General features: G+C 40.0%; 3 protein-coding genes across 4 annotated transcripts; all 3 read left to right on the plus strand.

The window, feature by feature from the left end:
• The first annotated feature begins 286 nt into the window (after nucleotides 1-286).
• Nucleotides 287-2959, plus strand: LOC106292554 (phospholipase A(1) LCAT3). Its single transcript, XM_013728166.1, has 11 exons — nucleotides 287-512; nucleotides 813-904; nucleotides 1078-1205; nucleotides 1288-1423; nucleotides 1497-1548; nucleotides 1628-1728; nucleotides 1801-1986; nucleotides 2068-2225; nucleotides 2350-2404; nucleotides 2492-2545; nucleotides 2623-2959. The coding sequence occupies exons 1-11, from the start codon at nucleotides 287-289 to the stop codon at nucleotides 2785-2787; spliced, it is 1353 nt and encodes a 450-aa protein (XP_013583620.1). The 3' UTR covers nucleotides 2788-2959.
• On the plus strand, nucleotides 2945-13655 carry LOC106292553 (putative metallophosphoesterase At3g03305). Of its 2 annotated transcripts, XM_013728165.1 has the most exons (11): nucleotides 2945-3354; nucleotides 3486-3727; nucleotides 4142-5710; nucleotides 5798-5849; nucleotides 12008-12072; nucleotides 12153-12330; nucleotides 12605-12718; nucleotides 12989-13123; nucleotides 13229-13313; nucleotides 13405-13466; nucleotides 13585-13655. In XM_013728165.1, the coding sequence occupies exons 1-5, from the start codon at nucleotides 3036-3038 to the stop codon at nucleotides 12019-12021; spliced, it is 2196 nt and encodes a 731-aa protein (XP_013583619.1). In that variant the 5' UTR covers nucleotides 2945-3035; the 3' UTR covers nucleotides 12022-12072; nucleotides 12153-12330; nucleotides 12605-12718; nucleotides 12989-13123; nucleotides 13229-13313; nucleotides 13405-13466; nucleotides 13585-13655. The 2 variants fall into 2 exon arrangements, with proteins under 2 accessions (XP_013583619.1, XP_013583618.1); XM_013728164.1 differs by lacking the exons at nucleotides 12008-12072; nucleotides 12153-12330; nucleotides 12605-12718; ... (2 more) ...; nucleotides 13405-13466; nucleotides 13585-13655 and having other exon boundaries at nucleotides 5798-5993.
• On the plus strand, nucleotides 12008-18557 carry LOC106292552 (endoribonuclease Dicer homolog 2-like). The gene is made up of 22 exons (XM_013728162.1): nucleotides 12008-12072; nucleotides 12153-12330; nucleotides 12605-12718; nucleotides 12989-13123; nucleotides 13229-13313; nucleotides 13405-13466; nucleotides 13585-13725; nucleotides 13822-13950; nucleotides 14034-14163; nucleotides 14258-14354; nucleotides 14449-14644; nucleotides 14731-14891; nucleotides 15000-15215; nucleotides 15327-15553; nucleotides 15630-15901; nucleotides 15980-16407; nucleotides 16478-16581; nucleotides 16658-16839; nucleotides 16925-17134; nucleotides 17223-17633; nucleotides 17724-18005; nucleotides 18076-18557. The coding sequence occupies exons 1-22, from the start codon at nucleotides 12008-12010 to the stop codon at nucleotides 18307-18309; spliced, it is 4059 nt and encodes a 1352-aa protein (XP_013583616.1). The 3' UTR covers nucleotides 18310-18557.
• The last annotated feature ends 1512 nt before the right edge of the window (nucleotides 18558-20069 follow it).

The following is a 20069-nucleotide window of genomic DNA, read 5'->3' on the forward strand; positions in this document are numbered from 1 at the left end:
CACACGTATGTAAAATGAGAAAAACGTCGTCGTTTCAGAGTGGGGTAGGTAGTAACTTGAAGGTGTGACACGTGAGGAGCACGTGAACCATCTTTTCGTGTAGAGAGAGAGAATCATCACAGTGACAGTCACACATGGCATATTCTCGGACATCTTCCCTCTGATGACTCATTAACCTCTGATAAGCCCCACACACGACCTTTCCAAAGTTTTCTCCAGACTTCTGTAGAAAAAGAAACGTAAGGATCCGAATTGAATATTCCGGGTCTACAGTTTTGACCCGGTAATGATGAAATGGGTTTCGTGTCCGTGCTGGGGAACTAACGATGATGAAAACTCCGGCGAGACGGCGGCGGACAGAGATCCCGTCCTCCTCGTCTCTGGCATGGGGGGATCGATTCTGCATTCTAAGAAGAAGAACTCCAAGTCTGAAATTCGCGTCTGGGTTCGGCTGTTTCTCGCTAACCTTGCTTTCAGACAGAACCTCTGGTCTCTTTATAATCCCAAAACAGGTAACTGTCTCATGATTGGAACCCAAAGATTTAATTTTTATGTTTTTTTTTTCAAAGTCGAGTCCTTTTTTTTAAAAAAAAATTGTAAATCTTTTTTTTTCTTTTTGATTGCGTATTGGTTACGAAATAGTTACGGTGTTGGTTTTTGTTCGAATGTAATGATTCTTGTGCTATTGCATAATGCATTACGACATGTTTTAGACTCACCCCGTGACTATGAATTGCTAGCTTACCATTTATGTGCTTGACAAAAGTAAGTGGTGAAAGGAGATGTGTAATGATCTTGAATGTCTTTTGCAGGTTATACAGAACCGTTGGATGAAGATATTGAAATTTCGGTCCCTGAGGATGACCATGGACTCTATGCGATTGACATTCTAGATCCATCCTGGGTAAAATATGATGATACCTTTTTTTTTCTTTTCTGTCTACTCTCTTTCTTGAATTTTGTTTGTTAATTTTTCTGGAACTGTTAGCCTTACTTATACTTTGTATCTTGCAAACCTGAGAGTTAGTTTGTTTCCCTGCTACTATGTTTGATATTGTACAACTTTTGATTTTTCAGTTTGTAAAGCTTTGTCACTTGACGGAGGTGTATCACTTCCACGATATGATAGAAATGCTGGTTGGGTGTGGTTACAAGAAGGGCACTACATTATTTGGATACGGTTACGATTTCAGACAAAGCAATAGGTCAGATTTGCAGTTATTATTACCAGAAATTGTAGTTTTACTAGATTCTTCAGCTGTTTTTTGCTTTATTTCATTCTTGCAGGATCGATCAACTCATGCTCGGTCTCAAAAAGAAGCTGGAAACTGCATATAAAACTTCAGGGGAGAGAAAAGTCACTATCATCTCACACTCAATGGGAGGAGTAATGATTTCATGTTTCATGTTTCTCTATCCCGAGGTAACTATAATCACACAATCCATTATGATCTTCCAGAGGATTATGAGTAAGTCACTGTTTTAACCATTGGCAGGTTTTCTCCAAGTATGTTGGTAAATGGATTACAATTGCAACACCTTTCCAAGGTTTTATACAAATAAATCTCTTTGGGAAAGCTGTTCATAGCTACTTTCACTGGGAATGACATTGGATTTGGTTTAACAGGAGCTCCAGGGTGCATCAATGATTCACTCTTGACCGGAGTGCAGTTTGTTGAAGGCTTAGAAAGCTTCTTTTTCGTATCACGATGGACCATGCACCAACTGGTAATGAATCCTCAAAAGTTTGTATTGTTCTCTCTGGCTGATGAATGTGTTTTTAAAACTTTTGGTTTTTAGTTGGTAGAGTGCCCATCTATCTACGAGATGATGGCAAATCCATATTTTAAGTGGAAGAAACAACCAGAGATTCGAGTTTGGCGCAAGAAAACTGAAAAGGACAACGACGAGACTTCTGCGGAACTGGAAACATTTGGATTAGTTGAGAGTATTGATCTATTCAACGATGCATTGAAGAATAACGAGGTACACACTTTAGCTTTTGTTTCTTATTTTTTTTTTCATTGGTTTGAGATGTTATTCTCACCTTTTACTATGTAATTGTAGCTAAGCTATGGTGGGAATAAAATAGCTTTACCGTTTAACTTTTCTATCCTCGAATGGGCGAGTAAGACGAGAGAGATTCTCAACAAAGCGCAACTTCCTGATGGAGTTTCCTTCTATAACATTTATGGAGTGGCTCAGGATACTCCCTTCGATGTTTGGTATGCATTCATTACCTACCACTCTTGTGCCTCTATGGCATTAAGCTGTTTCCCGGTTGATTCCAACTGTTTTGCAATCTAAGAAAGCACACAAAAACTGTTTTTGTTTCTGGTGCTGTTGCAGTTATGGCACAGAGACTTCTCCAATTGGGGACTTGTCTGAGATATGCCAAACTATGGTGAGTGAAATGAGTCTTCTTGAAAAAATACTCTGACACCTATTGTCTGAAACATATCTGATCCAAAAAGTGTGCATCTTGTTGCAGCCTGAGTATACATATGTAGATGGAGATGGAACCGTACCAGCTGAATCAGCAGCAGTAAGCTACTTACTCTCTTTTGTTCATCCTCACTTCTCTGTCTGGACCTTTCACCACATTTCTATTTTTATTCACAGGCTGCTCAGTTTAAATCAGTTGCGAGTGTAGGAGTCTCCGGAACCCATAGAGGACTCCTCCATGATAAAAGAGTGTTTGAGCTCATCCAGCAATGGCTAGGAGTTGAGCCTAAGAAAGCTAAACGGAAGCACTCAAGGACTCACAAAGTTGCTGATTCTGGTTAAATTCCAAAACCTGTAATGAATAAAGATAAAATGAAGGAACTCCTTTGTGATGTAATTTTTTAAATTATTATATGCTATTGTGTAAACTGTGCGACATGTATGTGCCATGTAATTGCTAGTCCAAAACAGCAACCTTTGGGTTTGTTACTAATAAAGAACTAATAAAAATGTAGACTTTTCTTTTCTGGAGAATCGTTATACAATCTGAGAGATTCGATTCCATGTGATTCGCGAGAGAAAGAGAGGTGATGGAAGCGAACGGCGACGACGATGAGCTACGAAAGAACACACCTTTACACCGGAGAAGAATCTCGTTGAGTTCAATTCATCTTCTTCTGTTAATCTCCTTGAGCACGACGACGAGGGTCTCTGCTTCGGTAGACGAATCTGGAAGAAGAAGAGTGATCGAAGCTAGAAGCGGACAAGACTTGGTTTGGGTGGTTCAGCTATCAGATCTCCATTTCAGCGTTCACCATCCCGAGAGAGCAATTGATTTCAGAAACATACTTGGTCCTGCTCTCTCCCTCATCAACCCTTCTCTCGTCCTAATCACCGGCGATCTCACAGGTTTAACCTATAATTTATCGAATTTTTTTTTCGAATCTAGTGTGGTTTCATTACAAGACATTGCTATGTCGGAAAAACTTGTCTCTCTGTCTTTTTGGTTTGATATGTTCCTTTTGTTTGGTTATTATCAGATGGGAAGAGTAAAGACTTGTTAACAATGAAGCAAAACGAACAAGAGTGGTTAGAGTATGAGAGCGTGATGCAAGATGTTATCAAGACAAGTGGGTTGAATAAAACCTTATTCTATGATCTTAGAGGTAACCACGACAACTTTGGTGTCCCCTCTCTTGGTTCGTCCGTTGATTTCTTCTCAAAGTATAGCATCAATGGGAAGTTAGGAAGGAAAGAGAATGTCAACACCGTCACTCTCGAGGTTGGTGTTAGTCTACTTGTTAACATCTTTGAATCATTTGGTTGAGTTCATTGTTTTTTTTTTTCGGAGTCGACGAGTTATTTCTCCACGAATACACTATCATATAGCATCAAATGTCTACGGAAGTATGATGCCGTGCTATTTATCCCCAGAATAAAGTTTGAATCCTATTTCCCTACTAAACTTGGTTTTCTCACTGTTTCTGAAAACTGAATTTGAAATAGATTTTGAACTTACTTCGGGAGACATTTGATGCTATACGATAGTACTCACTCGTGGGGAAATAGCTCGTAGATCCATTTTGTTTATATGTTAAGGTTTGTGAATCACTGATGTGCATTGGAGATAATAGGTTATATTATTGCTCGATAATATATATCTAATGCTAACAGTTCTGTGTGTTTGTTATAACAGACTAGTGAACGTAAACATCTCTTCGTTGGTGTTGACACCACAATGAGTATTGGACTACGCGGCCCAACGAACCTCTTCGGCCACCCAACCGATGAGCTTTTAACCTCGCTCGACTCACAGTTATCGCAATGGGATGACGACAAGCCGACAAAGCCTGTAACAAAGATCTCATTCGGACATTTCCCTTTATCCTTCTCAGCTCTAACACATTCCAAAAAGAGCCTTAGGGACGTGTTCTTGAAGCACTCCGTCTCCGCTTACCTCTGTGGACATCTGCACTCGAGGTTCGGCAAGAACCTCAAGAGACTCCACCGCTCCGGCGGCGTCAGTTTATCGGATAACGACTTGTTCCAGCTGAACATGAGGCGGAGCGGCGGCGATGAAAGTGCTACGAACTGTTCCTTCGGAGCCTCCCCGGATGCAGAGTTCTGGGAGTGGGAGATGGGAGACTGGAGAAAGAACAGGGCGATGCGGATCGTGGCTATCGATAGAGGTCATGTCTCGTACCTCGATCTCGACTTCAAGTCGTCAGAGTCTCGGAAGACCATCGTGTTACCTACTTTTCCGTTAGATTCACGTTTCATGTCGACGTCGTTAGCACGCCACAGATACGAGTGTCAGCATATGATCTCTTCCTCCTACGACGCGATCAGAGCCATTGTGTTTTCTCAATCTCTGGTTGTTGATGTTGTCGCTAGAGTCTATGACTCATCCCCTGGATTTAACAATCTAGTCATGGAAGCTCCTATGAGAAAACATGGTTCCACTTCTGGAGCATCTTTTTATTCGCTCCCGTGGAACTATAGAGCCTTTGAGGATTCTTTACCTGATAGGTATTGGCTTCAGATAGAAGTGACTGACATCAAAGGGAGAACGACTTTATCAGAGCTGCGTCCGTTTTCAATCAACGGTCTAAGCTCTAGAGTGTCGTGGACGTGGAACGAGTTTCGTGTAATGGGCTGCCAATGGGCCGCGTTGTACTTCCCCATTCTATGGTCTGTGATAAGCTGTTTGCTTCTTGCTTTCTTTATTCCGAAATGCATTATCGTTGTTTTCAAGAAGCAGTACACTCTCAAGAAGTTCGTCGCCAAGAAAGGACTATTCACGCTTGTGCTGTGGATTCTCCAAGACCTTTGTAGACTCCCTGTGGTTTGGTTCGGTTACGTGGCGTATTTGTTTTATCTCGTATTCTTCCCTTGGTTCTCCGGCGAAGTGTTTACTGACTCCGGGAAGAGAACGTACATGACCATTATGGGATGGGTGGTGACTAGCTCAGGCGGAGGAGAGAGGAAACATGAGTACGTTGGAGAGCCTGATGTGATGGTTCTAGTGATTCCGCATCTGGTTTTTGTCGTCATCCCAAGTTTGGTGATTGTGTGTTGTTTGGTTGCTGAGAGAGAACTCTACAAAGAGCATATTAGAGCTGTATCTGGTAAGAAGGAAGATGACCATAATGACCGGGGAAGGAAGAAGAGATGGCAGCGGCGGTCTGTGTTGTTCTCTAAGAGGAGATTGGTTCGGAAGTCGCTCTTGCTGGCTTCATTGGCTCTCTACTGGAAGCATTTCAAGGTAATATAATTGAAAAACTCTTACATGTTCTTGTTCATTCGTATTCACTTTGTGAAGCATTTTCTTGTTTTTTGGTTCTTTTGACAGAATTGCTGGAGTCTAGCTAGAGCTTATGAGATGAATGTGACTCATTTTCCAGGTTACAGTCTTGTGGTTCCTTTGTTGCTACTTTATGTTATCTTCAAAACTCATAAAGCTCCATGAGAGAACAACAAACACTCTTTGACAGTTTTCTCATTTATACCTTCTTATTTAAAAAAGAGCAACTAATTGTTTGTTTAGCATCCAAAATCTTTTTGTTTTCTACAGGTTATGCTCCAATATCCATATAAATATTTGGAGTTGTCTCTAACCTTAGCTATAAAGCCTATAACTGCTAAAAACAATTACTCTTTTCGTTTTAAAATGATCCCAAGTTTTTAAATTTTTTTTTTTTTTGACATTTTAATATATCTTTTTGTTACGCATTAATGATAAATAATCATAAATTAATTATAGGGAAATTGCATCCTATAACAAAAAAAAAATTAAGAAAATAACCAAAATTCTTTACTTTATTTTCTCTTTCTATCTCTCTAAAAAATTAATTTTGGTTTTTTTTCCCCACCAATTCTCTCGTTATTATAAATGTCTAAAAATAATGATTTGATTTAGTTTCAATTGACTAAAAATAGTTAGTTATAATAAAATAATGTATTTATAATTAAAAAAAATTAATTGATTTTCAACGTGTGAAAACTTTTAAACATATTGTCGTTCGTGAAGACGTGACCGCAGGAGTTGGTGAGAGTAGAGCGAGAAAAAGTTGCTCTCTAGGACCCCGTGAGTGGGCTCAAGTTCTTTTCATTGATTCATGTATTTTTAGTGCTTTTGGGGTTGGGCAAAGTAGTTACAACACGTTTTCTATAACAAAAGAGCCACTTCATTGGTTTATTTCTATATTGTGCTTTCTTGGTATAATAATCAAAGTGTTTCTACCGGCTTTGTTCTTGAGCGTTGAAGACTGGCTAGTTGATCTTTAAATCTGAATAGGAGATCGGAGAAGATTAAAGGCAAAATTCAAGATGTCTGCAGCTATGGATAGGGCTCTTATGGCTCTCTCACTGGAAGAAGAGGAAGAGGAAGTTCCGTTTGTCATGCCGGAGCTCCCTGGTTTTAGTTCTACAGAAGAAAATGCGCTAAGCCTCATCGGGAGGACTCTCAATCCAGAATGTCAAAAAATCTCTGGGTTAATTCTCACTATGCCAAGGAAGTGGCAGAAGGAAGGTCGAGTTAGGGGGGTAGCGTTGTCGGAAGAAAAGTTCCAGTTCATCTTTAAAAATGAACATGATCTGATAGATGTGTTAGAGAAAGGGGTCCAAACTTTCAATGAGTGGGCGATTGTCTTGGAAAGATGGGTGGAGAACCCACCAGATGACTATCTTCAGTTCATCCCCCTTTGGGTCCAGATAAGCAAAATCCCAGTCAACTTCTACACTGAGGCTGCTCTCATGACTCTAGGGGAAATGCTAGGTGAAGTTAAGGTTCTTGCCTTCGTTCCTACGAAACCTATCACTCAGCCCTTCATTAGGGTTCAGATTCGCTTCAATGTTGCTAATCCTCTGAAGATGGCGAGGGTTCTGGATATGGGAGGAGGCAAAACTCATACGATACATTTCGATTTCGAGAAGCTCCAGAAGAGATGTTATACCTGCAAGAGGCTGAATCATGAGAAACAAGTCTGCCCTTTGGAGATCAAAAAACGTCAATCTGATGCTACGCGGAGAAGAGAAAGGATTATAGCTGAAAAGTTCAAAGATAACAGTGTTCTGCAACAGAATGATCCTCTCTTCGGGGTGCTGGAAGAAGAGCAGGTAGGGCTGAATCCAAACACAGGAAGGCCGAAAATTGCTAGTGAAGTTCTGGAGGAAATGAGAAGATTCCTACTGGCTGATACGGGTGAAACTCTGGCTATTAAGGTTGACAAGGTGAAGAAATCAGTTAGAGAAGTCGAGAAAGATCCTCTGTTACAGAGGACCATTCTGAGACTAGAGCAAGCTCCGGTCTTTACTACAGAGTTAAACAAAGGCAAAGGACCAGTGTTTGACTACGGAGAGAAGGAGATGGATCGACGTAATTGGGACATCAATGCCAAGCCGACCAAACTCTTGGCTGATTCCATGAAGGCTAACAGAAATGTCGTGCTCACAGATTCTTCACCGAGATACAATATTGGTTCGAATGATGAAGCTGAAGGTTACTATCTGGACACTTCTTCTGTCAGTCTTACGGTTTTTCGAGCTGAGTTCTCTGAACCTAGTTCTTCCGGGACTGTTAGAAAACGTGGGCCGGTAAGGAGAAGACCACCACGAGCTCAAAGACAGAGACAGATGCTAGCTCTCACTGCTGGGAATGAGGTTCAAGTGGGTGAGAGAAGAGAAGGGAAACAGGAAGTTGGAGCGAGAAAGAGGAAGAAGATTAACCAAGGAACCGAGGAAGTTCCATCCATCAAGGCGCAATGCTTATCGGTGATCCCACGTGAGGGATCGCCCCCTACCCAATGAGCATTATGAGCTGGAATTGCCAGGGATTGGGGAGGCCCCAAGACCTGACAATTCATCGTCTGCGGGAGATGTGTAAAAAGCAATTCCCGGAGATTCTGTTCTTGATGGAAACTAAAAACTGTTTTAATGTATTGGTGGATTTACAAGTCTGGCTAGGATTTGATAGAGTCTACACTGTTAATCCGACTGGGTTGAGTGGGGGGCTAGCTGTTTTTTGGAAGAAAAATGTAAGATTGGAAGTTAAGAAGGCTAATAAAAATATTATCGACTGCTTGGCTCATTTTGGAGGGAAATCCTTTTATCTCTCGTGTATATATGGAGATCCAGGAAGTGAAGGAAAAGCTAGAGTGTGGGAAAGTATCAGTAGGATTGGCTGTCATCGGAAGGAGCCATGGTGTCTTATAGGAGACTTTAATGAGATTTTAAATAATTCCGAAAAGATGGGAGGGCCTAGAAGATCTGAAGCGTCCTTTATACCTTTTGCTGATATGTTAGAGTGCTGTGAAATGGAGGAATTCACGAGCAAAGGAAACAAGTTTACTTGGGAAGGCACTCGTTGGAAGAAAAGAATCCAATGTTGTTTGGACCGAAGTTTTGGGAATAAAGCTTGGCTCTCCTTGTTTCCGAATTCTAATCAAACATTCTTGGAGAAACGTGGGTCTGATCACAGGCCCGTGTGGCTGAACCTTTCTGCTGCTCAGAGTGGTTTCAAAGGACAGTTCCGGTTTGATAAGAGACTACTTATTAATCCGGAGGTTAAAGGACTTATTGACAAGGTCTGGAGGAGAACTGGCTCTAACTGCAATCTTAAGGTGTCGCAAAAGATCAGTAGATGCAGGACGGTGCTGAGTCGCTGGAAGAGAACGAACCAGACTAATGCTAAGGTCAAAATTCTTAAACTGCAGGAGAGGATGGAATGGTTCCAATCGAAACCATACCCTTGCAGATTCATGATTGAAGGCATTCACAGAGAGCTAGTTGGGGCTTATAAGGAGTAAGAAATGTTTTGGAAACAGAAGAGTAAAGATAAGTGGCTGGTGTTTGGAGACAGAAGCTCAAAATTCTTCCACGGCTCGGTCAAGATGAGAAGATCCAAGAATCAAGTCTTGAAGTTAAAAGACAAGGAGGGACATGAGCAGTGGACAGATGAAGCTAAAGCGGAGATTGCTATTGAATATTTCAATGAGCTTTTCAAGTCTACCAATACAAATTCGTATGATCATGTCTTTGAAGACTTTGTTCCAAAAGTAACCACCTCCATGAATGTTGATCTGTTGAGAGCTGTATCAAAGGAGGAAGTCAAGGACGCTATTTTTTCTATAAATGCTGATAGTGCCCCTGGGCCTGACGGCATGACTGGCGCCTTCTTCCAGAAATACTGGGACATAATTGGAGAGCAGGTCACAAATGAAATTTGTGAAGTTTTTGCCCAAGGTGCTTTACCGCAGGAATGGAACCTCACCTATCTTTGTTTACTGCCCAAGATACCCAACCCTGAGCACATGTCTGACTTGCGACCGATAAGCCTGAGTGGGGAATGGCCAAAGAACAAGGGTTTGGCTAGACAAGTGGGTTGAGGATCCGATAGTGGGACTCAGGGCGCCTTGGATAAAAAACAATACCTTTGATGTTAATTTAAGGGCGGAATATTTTATTGATTTTGAAGAGAGAATTTGGAATCAACATAAGCTAAGGGAGTTGTTTGTCCAAGGGGATGTTGATATCATTTCTCGATGTCAGCCAGTGTGTCATAGAAATGATTTTTTCACTTGGAATTACAACAAGAATGGTCGCATATCTGTGAAATCGGCTTACTGGTTGGCATCTATGGAAAAGTTTAAGATACATCACTCACGATCTTTTGAGTTGCCGTCTCTGAATGGGTTGAAAGAGAGCTGCTGGCGGGTTCAGACAACACCAAAAATTAAAGTCTTCCTCTGGAAAGCAATGAGTGAGGCCCTGTCGGTTGCGGAACTGATCAATGCTAGAGGAATGCATGTTGATGCCAGATGTCAAGCTTGTGGTGAGGAACCTGAAACAATAAACCATGTGCTGTTCACTTGTCATGTGGCCAGACAAGTTTGGGCCCTCTCCAGTATTCCTAACACGCGTAAAGGGTTCCATGAGTTTTCAGTTTACGCAAACCTTAACTTCCTTCTCAATCTGAAGAGTTACGGTAACGGGCCTCTGAGACTGTGGAGAAGCTGGCCATGGATTGTGTGGAACCTTTGGAAGAGAAGAAATGAATTGCTCTTTAGAGGGAGAGGATTTTCATTGGAGGAAGTGGTAAAGAAGGCGGAGAATGAGACTGAAGAATGGCTCCTTGCGCAAATTATGGAGAAGGAATGGTCTGTCTCTGAGAAAGTTAATAAGGCTGTGGACGGTTCGAAATGGACACCACCCCCTTCGGGTTGGCTGTGTTGTAATGTGGGAGTTGATTGGAGTAAAAGGGACGGCCGGGGTGGTGGAGGATGGGTCCTAAGGAATGAGCGTGGTGTTGTCATCCTTCACAGTCGGAGAGCCTTTTCGGGTTTGTTTAACAAAGATGAAGCAAACTTTGAAATCCTTAAGTGGGTGGTAGAGAGTATGAGAAGCCACCGCATCTCTAATGTGATCATTTCAGGTGACTTGGAGGCTATGTTTGGAGCAATAGCAAGACCCGATGCTTGGCCATCTTTTCTTTTCTATGTTGGTGAAATTGAAAGAGAGTTGGTGGGCACCGCTGGTATTATATTTCAGAAAGTATCACGAGAGGAAAACAGAGGAGCCATGCTTATTGCGCAAAGTGTGACAAGAAAGGGATTGACGCAATCTTATGTGTCGAGTGGCCACCCTAATTGGTTGTATGAATTTTTTGTTAACGAAAGTAGACATATCTAGTTTTTTAGTTTCAGGTTCCAGCAGAGTGTATTTCTTTGTGGGAGGCCAGTTGTAATGGCGCAAGGCACCATGATCCTCTTTACGGTATTTGGTCCTTTCGTCAGTTTGCAACGGCTCTGCTCTATGTGGTTCTTGGTTTGTAGTCGTGGTTAGGTGTGTTTGGGGACATCTAACCTGTATGAAAATCAATAAAATTATTGGAAAAAAAAAAAAAAAAAAAACTTTTAAACATACTCTTTGAAACAGTATATAAAACAGCTTTAACAGCTCGAGACTGGGCCTTGGTAAAGCTTTAGGATGGGCCTTGTTAAAGCTCTCCATAACAATGGCGTCATAATAATGACGCCAGCGAAAGGATATTTTCACTGTCAGATCATTCACAGTAACAATTTCCCGATATTATCATCTTCCTCGTTACCGAGAGAGAGAGAGAGTCAAAAACATTCACTCTTCTTCAAACAAATTTCAAAATTTTGTTATTTTGTTTTCCTCGAGAACGGCGGAATATTCATTTCTAATTTTTAATTAATAAATAAATACACAGGGCCTACATAGCTTGATCGTTCGTTCAATCATCGTGAAAAAAAAAAAACCTTTCTTCTTCTTATTCTTCCTCAGTAAGCTTTCTCTCCCCGCTATTTTCAGCACACGAAGAAGTTTCGTTTCTCGATCCTTCTTCTCGCTGGTATTGTCACTTTCGATTATCTTTTTTTTTTGTCGTTTTGTGTATTTTAGTGGAAAGTAACGGAACAGTTGATTTGACGATTTACTTTGCTGTTAAGCATTCTCTCTTTTTTATTTGCTTTTTGCTATTTTGTTTTGTATATAAAATTGGTTTCTCTTCTCTCTTTGCTTTTTAATCATATTGTTGTAGATGACGATTGTTGATATGGAGATTGAGAGCGCCGATCAAGTCTCTCCTCTACCATTTGCTAGAAGGTAGTGATGAGTCTTATAATCTGTGTTGTTAACTTTTTTTCGCTGATGTTTTTTTTTTTTTTTTGATTTTGAAAATGCAGTTATCAAGTGGAGGCGCTAGAGAAAGCAATGAAGCGGAACACGATTGTTTACTTGGAGACTGGCTCTGGCAAGACTCTTATCGCCATCATGCTTCTCCGTAGCTACGCTTACCTTTTCCGCAAGCCTTCCCCTTGCTTCAGCGTCTTCTTGGTTCCTCAAGTTGTTCTCGTCACTCAAGTATGGTGCTTTCCTTTCTATCTATAGCTCTTATAGTATATATTGAATGTGAGACTGTCTTTATTATATCCATCTCTCTGGGTTTGTTGGTTTTAATCACATAAGCTCAACTTGATGGTAGCACACATTTAATTAATGTTATGTAGAATTGGTTCATGATTGAAGTTGTAGGCTCATTGCAGAGAATGCACCAAGTTTTAGAGACATTAGTGTTAATTTATTCCGTGATGGTGTACTGTTTGATGTTTTATACTTCTGTTGTGTGTTTACGCAGCAAGCTGAAGCGCTGAAGAGGCACACGGATCTGAAAGTGGGCATGTATTGGGGATCCATGGGGGTTGACTTTTGGGATGCTCCTACTTGGAAACAAGAAGTCGATACATATGAGGTTTTATTTCCGTATTTTTGAATGATTACATGAATACTTTTTTTTTTTCTGGTCTGGAGTGTTTAGTATATTACTTAATTGCTTCACTACTCGCCATTTCATGTCTCTGCGGTTCAACACTCTTGCTAAGCTGCATCTCAATCTTTTATGCTCTGTATCTACTATACAAGCTGTCTCTGACATATAAACTTGTGTGTTACGCCAAATGTTACTTCTACTGTTTGGAGATTTTAGTTGTTCACTCTATTTTTTCGGCTCTCGCAAATGCAGGTTCTTGTGATGACACCTGCTATTTTGCTCAGTGCATTAAGACATAGTTTTCTGACGTTGAACATGATCAAGGTTCTTATCTTTGATGAATGTCATCATGCTCGGGGTAATCACGCTTATGCTTGTATCTTGAAGGTGAGCAAAATAGTTACTCTTGGTAGTTAAACTCAGACCTGAATAAAATATCATTTTATAAGCCATCTTTTGCAGTTTTGACAATATAGCCCTTTTTCATGGCAGGAGTTCTATCACAAGGAGTTAAAGTCTGCAACTTCTGTCGTTCCTCGAATATTTGGGATGACTGCTTCCCCTGTGAAAACAAAGGGTATAAGATTTTAACGCATTTCTCATTCTATCCTGATTGGATTTTGTTTTGCCACGTTTGGTTTTATTCCTTCTTTCTTCTCTCACCTCAGGTGAAAACTTGGATAGCTACTGGAAAAAGATTCATGAACTCGAATCTCTAATGAATTCAAAGGTTGCTCTTTTCTCATCTTGTGTTCTTTTGGTATTCTCTTTCCTTTATAATGATATCTTTCTTGTGCTGTTTTTTTCTTGTGCCAATCATATTCATTAAATTTTCTTAATCCATTAAGGTCTATACATGTGAAAGTGAGTCTGTGCTGGCTCGGTTTGTACCCTTTTCTACTCCGAGTTTCAAGTTGTACCAGCACATGGAAATACCAAGCTCTACACGCGCAGGCATAATAGCGGAACTTGAAAAGCTAGCCAAAGAGGTATATATATATTCTAAGGCTTGATGTTCATCGAGATTGGTTTATATCTTTTTATATCTTCACATTAATGATGACAATGTTTTAATTACAACTCAGCATCTCTTTGCCCTTTCAACACTGGATCTCAAATCCTCCACTGTTAATTCTATAAAGAAGAGACTGTCAAAGATATGTTCATCTATAACTTATTGTTTGGATGAACTTGGAATTTTGATGGCGCTGAAGGTATTATTTTGTTTTAAGTGCTGTTTCAAAGTTTTAGATTACAAAGGAATATAAGATATTTGTTTTTTTTCTCTCCACAACAGGCTGCTCAGTCATTCTCAGTCAGTCAGAACGACTTTGTCTTGTGGGGTCAACTAGAGAAGTTTAGCGAAACCTCTATAAAAAAGTTCTGTAGTAATGCTTCACAGGCCATTTTAGCTTACATACCTGATGGTACATTTGTGCTAGATAATTTTTATATAACTGCAGATTCATTCTTTTTTTTTTCTTTACCTCTGATCTTTTTTGGTTCTTCCTGCACATATAGGTCCTTACTGGAGTGTTGCTAACATAGAAAGAAAGTTGGAGCCAGGTCTCGTAACATCAAAAATAGTCTGCCTTGTTGAATCTCTTCTTGGTTATAGGTCTGGATTGCATGCACACTTTCTTTTCCGCTTAGTACAAAATAGACCGATACACATCGTTTAGAACCTGATCCTCTGAATTTAATTAATACAGGTCCTTGGAGAAGATACGGTGCATCATATTTGTGGAACGGGTGATAGCAGCGATGGTTTTGGAATCCTTTTTGAATGAAATTCTTCCAACCTATAATAGTTGGAAAACTAAGTACGTTGCAGGAAACAACTCTGGCTTGCAAAGTCAAACCCGGAAGAAGCAGAATGAAACTGTGGAGGACTTTCGAAAAGGCTTGGTATGGTCAAATTCTCTTGAACTGTTGGAGTCGTCTGCTTCTAGCAATTTTTTTTTAAATTCTGAGTAATCCCTTTTTGTTCGCAGGTAAACATCATCGTCTCAACATCTATTCTAGAGGAAGGTCTAGATGTTCAAAGTTGCAATCTGGTTGTTGGATTTGACCCTGCATCCAACATTTGCAGTTTCATACAATCTCAAGGGCGTGCTAGAATGCCTAACTCAGATTATTTGATGATGGTGGAAAGGTCTGTTGATATCTGGTTTTGCCTCCATAGATCTTATGATTTGATTGTGTAAACATTAGCTCCATGCTTAACAAAAATTTATTTCCCTTTTTATGTTGCCACTTGCAGTGGAGACATGGGCACACGATCTCGGTTAAAGAAATATATTTCTGGTGCGAAAAGAATGCGTGAAGATTCTTTGAGCCATTCTCTTGTTCCCTGTCAACCTCTTCCAGATGATTCATCCGGGGAGGTCTACCGTGTCGACAGCACAGGGGCTATTGTAACTTTTAGCTCAAGCGTCAGCTTAATATATTTCTACTGCTCAAGGCTTCCTTCAGATGAGTAAGTCTAATACTTAAGCAGCTTTATCAGTTAGTTTTTTTGTTTATTCGAATTTTTCTTCTTTATATTCTCTTGATTTCTGTTTTTTTGTTTGTTTGTTTGCTGGAAAAGATACTTCAAACCAACTCCTAGATTCGATATAGACAAGGATCAGGGGATTTGCATCCTTTACCTTCCTAAGAGCTGTCAAGTAAAAGAAGTTAAATTTCAAGGAAATGGAAACGTGTTAAAACAAGCTGTATGTCTTAAAGCTTGCATTAAGCTGCACCGAGCTGGTGCTCTAACTGATCATCTTGTCCCTGACATGGTTTTGAAGGAAACCGTCCAACAAAAACTCGGTAGTTTTGCTGCGTCTTCATTTTTAGACTTTGTGCTGTGTGATAAACCACTCATCTACGAGGTTTGAGTTTGCAGGGAAAATCCACTACGACACTGAACAGCCAAGTTACTTCCCTCCAGAGCTAGTCTCCCAGTTTTCAGCACTATCGCAGACAACATACCACTTGTACTCAATAAGGATGAAGTCAGAATTTCCAGGAAATCTTCATTTTAAGGATATTTTACTGGGAACCAGGGTTAAGCTTGAAGATGACATTGGGAACACATGCTTCCGGTTAGAAGATCATCTTGGCACAATAGCTGTGACATTAAGTTATGTGGGAGCGTTTGACCTTGCACAAGATGAGGTATTTTTGCTCATTTTTCCTTATCAGTTATCTCTCAGTTAAAATCCGAGATCAGACTCTGTTTTTCTTTGTGTTCAGATCCTTTTGTGTAGAAGGTTTCAGATAACTCTTTTCAGAGTACTATTGGATCATAGTGTGGAAAATTTGGTGGCGGCGTTGGATGGGTTGCATCTCAGAGACGGTCTAGCACTTGATTATCTACTAGTTCCATCCACTCATGAGCAAAAAGCATCTCTTATTGATTGGGAGGTGATAAGATCCGTGAACTTTACTAGTCATAAACCTTGGAAAAGGCATGTGAATTGTTCTGCCAAGGATGCTTCTTGCATTCTACATACAAAAAACGGGTTGTTTTGCACCTGTGTCTTACAAAATGCGTTGGTTTACACACCACATAATGGATACGTCTACTGCACCAGAGGTATTCTCAGCAATTTAAACGCAAATTCTGTATTGACCAAGAGAAATTCTGGCGATGTGACCTACATGGAGTACTATGAGAAACGGTAAATATATTTTACATAGAAAGTTTAGACAATTATAAGGATTGAGTTGATACTCTTATCTTTGTTTCAGGCATGAGATTCGATTAAGTTTTGTGGATGAACCTCTTTTGAATGGGAGACACATTTTCACGATGCATAACAACCTTCACATGACCATGAAGAAAAAGGAGAAAGGTTCTTAATCTTTAACCGCATTATGAGTTCTTATTGGCTTCCTTATTCCTTAACTTTTATATTCATTTTGCTGTAGAGCATGACAAGGAGTATGTTGAACTACCTCCTGAACTATGTCATGTCATATTGGCTCCAATATCAGTGGATATGATCTATTCATATAAATTCATGCCATCTGTTATGCACCGCATTGAATCTTTGCTTATAGCATTGAACCTTAAGAAGAACATCCCAAAAGTCAATATTCCAACCATCAAGGTACAACCTCAGACATTTTTTGATACAAATCATTCATGGCACTTTCATTTTTTGAATTTTTTTTTACTCACTTGATGAACTACAGGTTCTGGAAGCTATCACAACGAAGAAGTGCCAAGACCAGTTCCACTTGGAATCACTAGAAACACTTGGCGACTCTTTTCTGAAATATGCTGTTTGTCAGCATCTATTCCAAGAATATCATACTCATCACGAGGGTCTTCTCAGCTCAATAAAAGATGGAATGATTTCGAATGTCACGCTCTGCAAATTTGGATGTGACCAAAAAATTCAGGTGAACATTCTTTAGTAGTACTCTTAACCGGCTCCATCACCTCTGGTTCTAGAGAAATGTTTATCAAACTCTAATTCTTTGATTACAGGGATTTATACGGAACGAGTGTTTCGAACCTAAAGGGTGGATGGTTCCTGGCCAATCATCTGCAGCTTATGCTCTTGTGAATGATCATCTATCCGAATCTAGAAGCATGTACATTGCTAGGAGGAGGAATTTGAAACGCAAGAGTGTGGCTGATGTTGTAGAAGCACTAATTGGTGCGTATCTTAGCGAGGGAGGTGAACTAGCAGCGCTAACGTTCATGAACTGGGTTGGTATAAAAGTCGATTTCACGACTACAATGATCCAAAGAGAGCCATCTATACAAGCCGAGAAGCTTGTGAATGTAAGCTATATGGAGTCTCTGTTGAACTATAAGTTTAAGGATAAGTCTCTTCTAGTCGAGGCATTGACTCATGGCTCATACATGATTCCTGAAATTCCAAGATGCTATCAGGTTCTCTGTCGTGTTTCTCCATGAAGCCAAATCATATAGTTTTGATTCTGTTGGTGTTTCAGTTAATTTACTAACTTGACTCTGCTGCAGCGGTTGGAGTTCCTCGGCGACTCTGTGTTGGATTATCTCATAACCAAGCATTTGTACGGCGAATATCCTAATCTTTCTCCTGGTCTACTAACCGACATGCGCTCTGCTTCTGTGAACAATGAATGTTATGCTCAAGTAGCGGTGAAATCAAACCTGCACAAACACGTCCTCCATGCCTCTCATGATCTCCACAAGCACATCTCCAGAACAGTTAGTGAGTTTGAACGGTTGTCGTCTGTGCAATCCAGTTTTGGATGGGAATCCGAAATAGCTTTCCCAAAGGTAAAACACACTTTTTTTTTTAATTTCTCTATACTCTTGAACACAAGGCCTTAATGTCATGGATTGTCAGGTTCTTGGAGATGTGATAGAGTCTTTAGCTGGTGCGATACATGTTGACTCGGGTTACGACAAGGAAGTAGTGTTTGCGTGTATAAAACCGCTTTTGGGATGTATGATAACTCCAGAGACTGTGAAGCTGCATCCTGTGAGAGAGTTGACAGAACTTTGCCAGAAAGCTCAGTTCGAGTTGACTAAAGCTAAAGGCTTCGAGAATGGTGAAGCTTACTTCACGGTTGAGGTGTAAGCTAAGGAAATGAGTTTTGCTCACACGGCTAAGGCCTCTGATAAGGAGATGGCTAAGAAGTTGGCTTACAAAGAAGTCTTGAATTCACTTAAGAAGGGCCTTGACTCCTAAATTTCTCATTATTGTGGAATCGAATAAAACTCTATTAGACTTGAGATCTTTGAGATGATTAATATTTTGTTTTGGTTTTTTCTGGGTCACGTTAACATTTTGTTAAGTTGCTTTTATGATAACAATTTTTATTTTCATTCGTAATGCAATCATATCAAATAGATTACAGACGATTTAAAAGAAAAAGATTCACAATTTCTTAATATTATCCTCATAACTAGAGATTTGATTCTTGTTTTATAGTCGTCGAACTACTGAAGCATCCATAACAAACATTGAGCCAAGCCGGAGCAGCAGTATTCGAGAACGGAAAGCCAGTGAGCTTCAGTTCTCAAGAAACATGTATCCGAGAGCAGCGTCTAGACTACTAGAACTCGAGGAATCTTCTAAAGACACAACAAACATTAAGCCAAGCCATAGCAGCAATGTGTCCCATGAAGCCTTCTTGCATCGTTTTCAGAGTCTGACAGTGGTGATAAAGTTCTGTTCTCATTCTTGGACTTCTGCTTTGATTTCAGAGCTGGAGAATTTCAAGAACAAGATACAAATAAGCTCGAAACAGATGGATGACTTTGCTGAAATGGAGAACGAATATAATAAAGATTCATCAGAGGCAGCGAAAGTTCAGAGGAACACTGATGAAATATTAAAGACATCGGCAAAACTCTGTCAGGTGTAAACCATTCAAGCTTAAACAGAATGAGACTTTCACTGTGGAGACAGAGTGCGATATCAGCAAGTGGATTCACAGAATTGTAAAAATTATTGAAGGAGTCAGCTTAAGAGATGAGAGGCATGTCTCAGTCTCACAGGGAGAATCAGAAAGGCTTTCGGGTTTGCAGAAAAGCAGACATGAAGAAGTTTGCAGAAGAGTTAAGCTCTGTGTTGGAATGGATGGTGAACCATTGTTTCTCTCTTCAAAATGTTTCAAGCATGAGAGAAGAGATCAAGAAGCAGTTCGAATGGGATGAGTCACTGAGTGGAAGCGATGTTTCCTCTTTAGCTTGCAAGGATCAGTGGATTAAAGACAGACCTGTCAATCACAAGCTGCCAAGCAAAGTGATCGAAGAAGAAGCAAAGGACAAGACAGAAAGGTAAATATGAATGCTTGAAGACTTCAATCAATCATAGAGTTATCTCTAATGCATCCAATGGATTCTCAAGGTATTATTCTATGTCGACTAAAGCTAAGTGGTCTGTGTTGGAAGCCAATCTGGAAATATCTTCTCAAATCCTCTTCTACATCGATTTAAGGTTTGTTCTGTTTGATTTGGACAAAGTAGAAGACATTCATGTCTTTAAGATGATTAAAAGAGATAGATTAACGTCTCCGTTTAATCTTCAACGTAGACTTTTTAATCGGTTTAATTTTGTTAAGTCAACCAAGATTTGAGGAATTATGTTGTGTACACAATAGTTGGAGCATTAAACTGTTAATTTCAAATACTCGAAGAATTAAATAGTCATTTTCTCGATAAACAATATATAATATAATTATAATAACATAAACTTAATTTTTGAAAAGTAGATAAAACAGCTTTAAAAGCTCGAGACTGGGCTTTGATAAAGCTTTAGTTGGGCTTTGTTAAAGCTCTCCATAAAAATTATGACGCCAGCGAAAGGATCGTTCACAGTAATAATTTCCAGTT

This window comes from Brassica oleracea, chromosome C5 (genome assembly GCF_000695525.1).
Source record: "Brassica oleracea var. oleracea cultivar TO1000 chromosome C5, BOL, whole genome shotgun sequence".
Taxonomy (NCBI): domain Eukaryota; kingdom Viridiplantae; phylum Streptophyta; class Magnoliopsida; order Brassicales; family Brassicaceae; genus Brassica; species Brassica oleracea.

What these genes read in the sequence shown, in the direction of transcription:
- LOC106292554 (XM_013728166.1), top strand. Translation starts at nt 287, where the DNA reads ATGATGAAATGGGTTTCGTGTCCGTGCTGGGGAACTAACGATGATGAA. An exon ending in ATGCATTGAAGAATAACGAG is followed by an intron (nt 1,987 to 2,067) that starts GTACACACTTTA and finishes ATGTAATTGTAG; the next exon opens with CTAAGCTATGGTGGGAATAA. An exon ending in TACCAGCTGAATCAGCAGCA is followed by an intron (nt 2,546 to 2,622) that starts GTAAGCTACTTA and finishes TTTTATTCACAG; the next exon opens with GCTGCTCAGTTTAAATCAGT.
- LOC106292552 (XM_013728162.1), top strand. Translation starts at nt 12,008, where the DNA reads ATGACGATTGTTGATATGGAGATTGAGAGCGCCGATCAAGTCTCTCCT. An exon ending in AAGAAGTCGATACATATGAG is followed by an intron (nt 12,719 to 12,988) that starts GTTTTATTTCCG and finishes TCGCAAATGCAG; the next exon opens with GTTCTTGTGATGACACCTGC. An exon ending in AAATTCCAAGATGCTATCAG is followed by an intron (nt 17,634 to 17,723) that starts GTTCTCTGTCGT and finishes ACTCTGCTGCAG; the next exon opens with CGGTTGGAGTTCCTCGGCGA.
- LOC106292553 (XM_013728164.1), top strand. Translation starts at nt 3,036, where the DNA reads ATGGAAGCGAACGGCGACGACGATGAGCTACGAAAGAACACACCTTTA. An exon ending in AATCACCGGCGATCTCACAG is followed by an intron (nt 3,355 to 3,485) that starts GTTTAACCTATA and finishes GGTTATTATCAG; the next exon opens with ATGGGAAGAGTAAAGACTTG. An exon ending in TCTACTGGAAGCATTTCAAG is followed by an intron (nt 5,711 to 5,797) that starts GTAATATAATTG and finishes TTCTTTTGACAG; the next exon opens with AATTGCTGGAGTCTAGCTAG.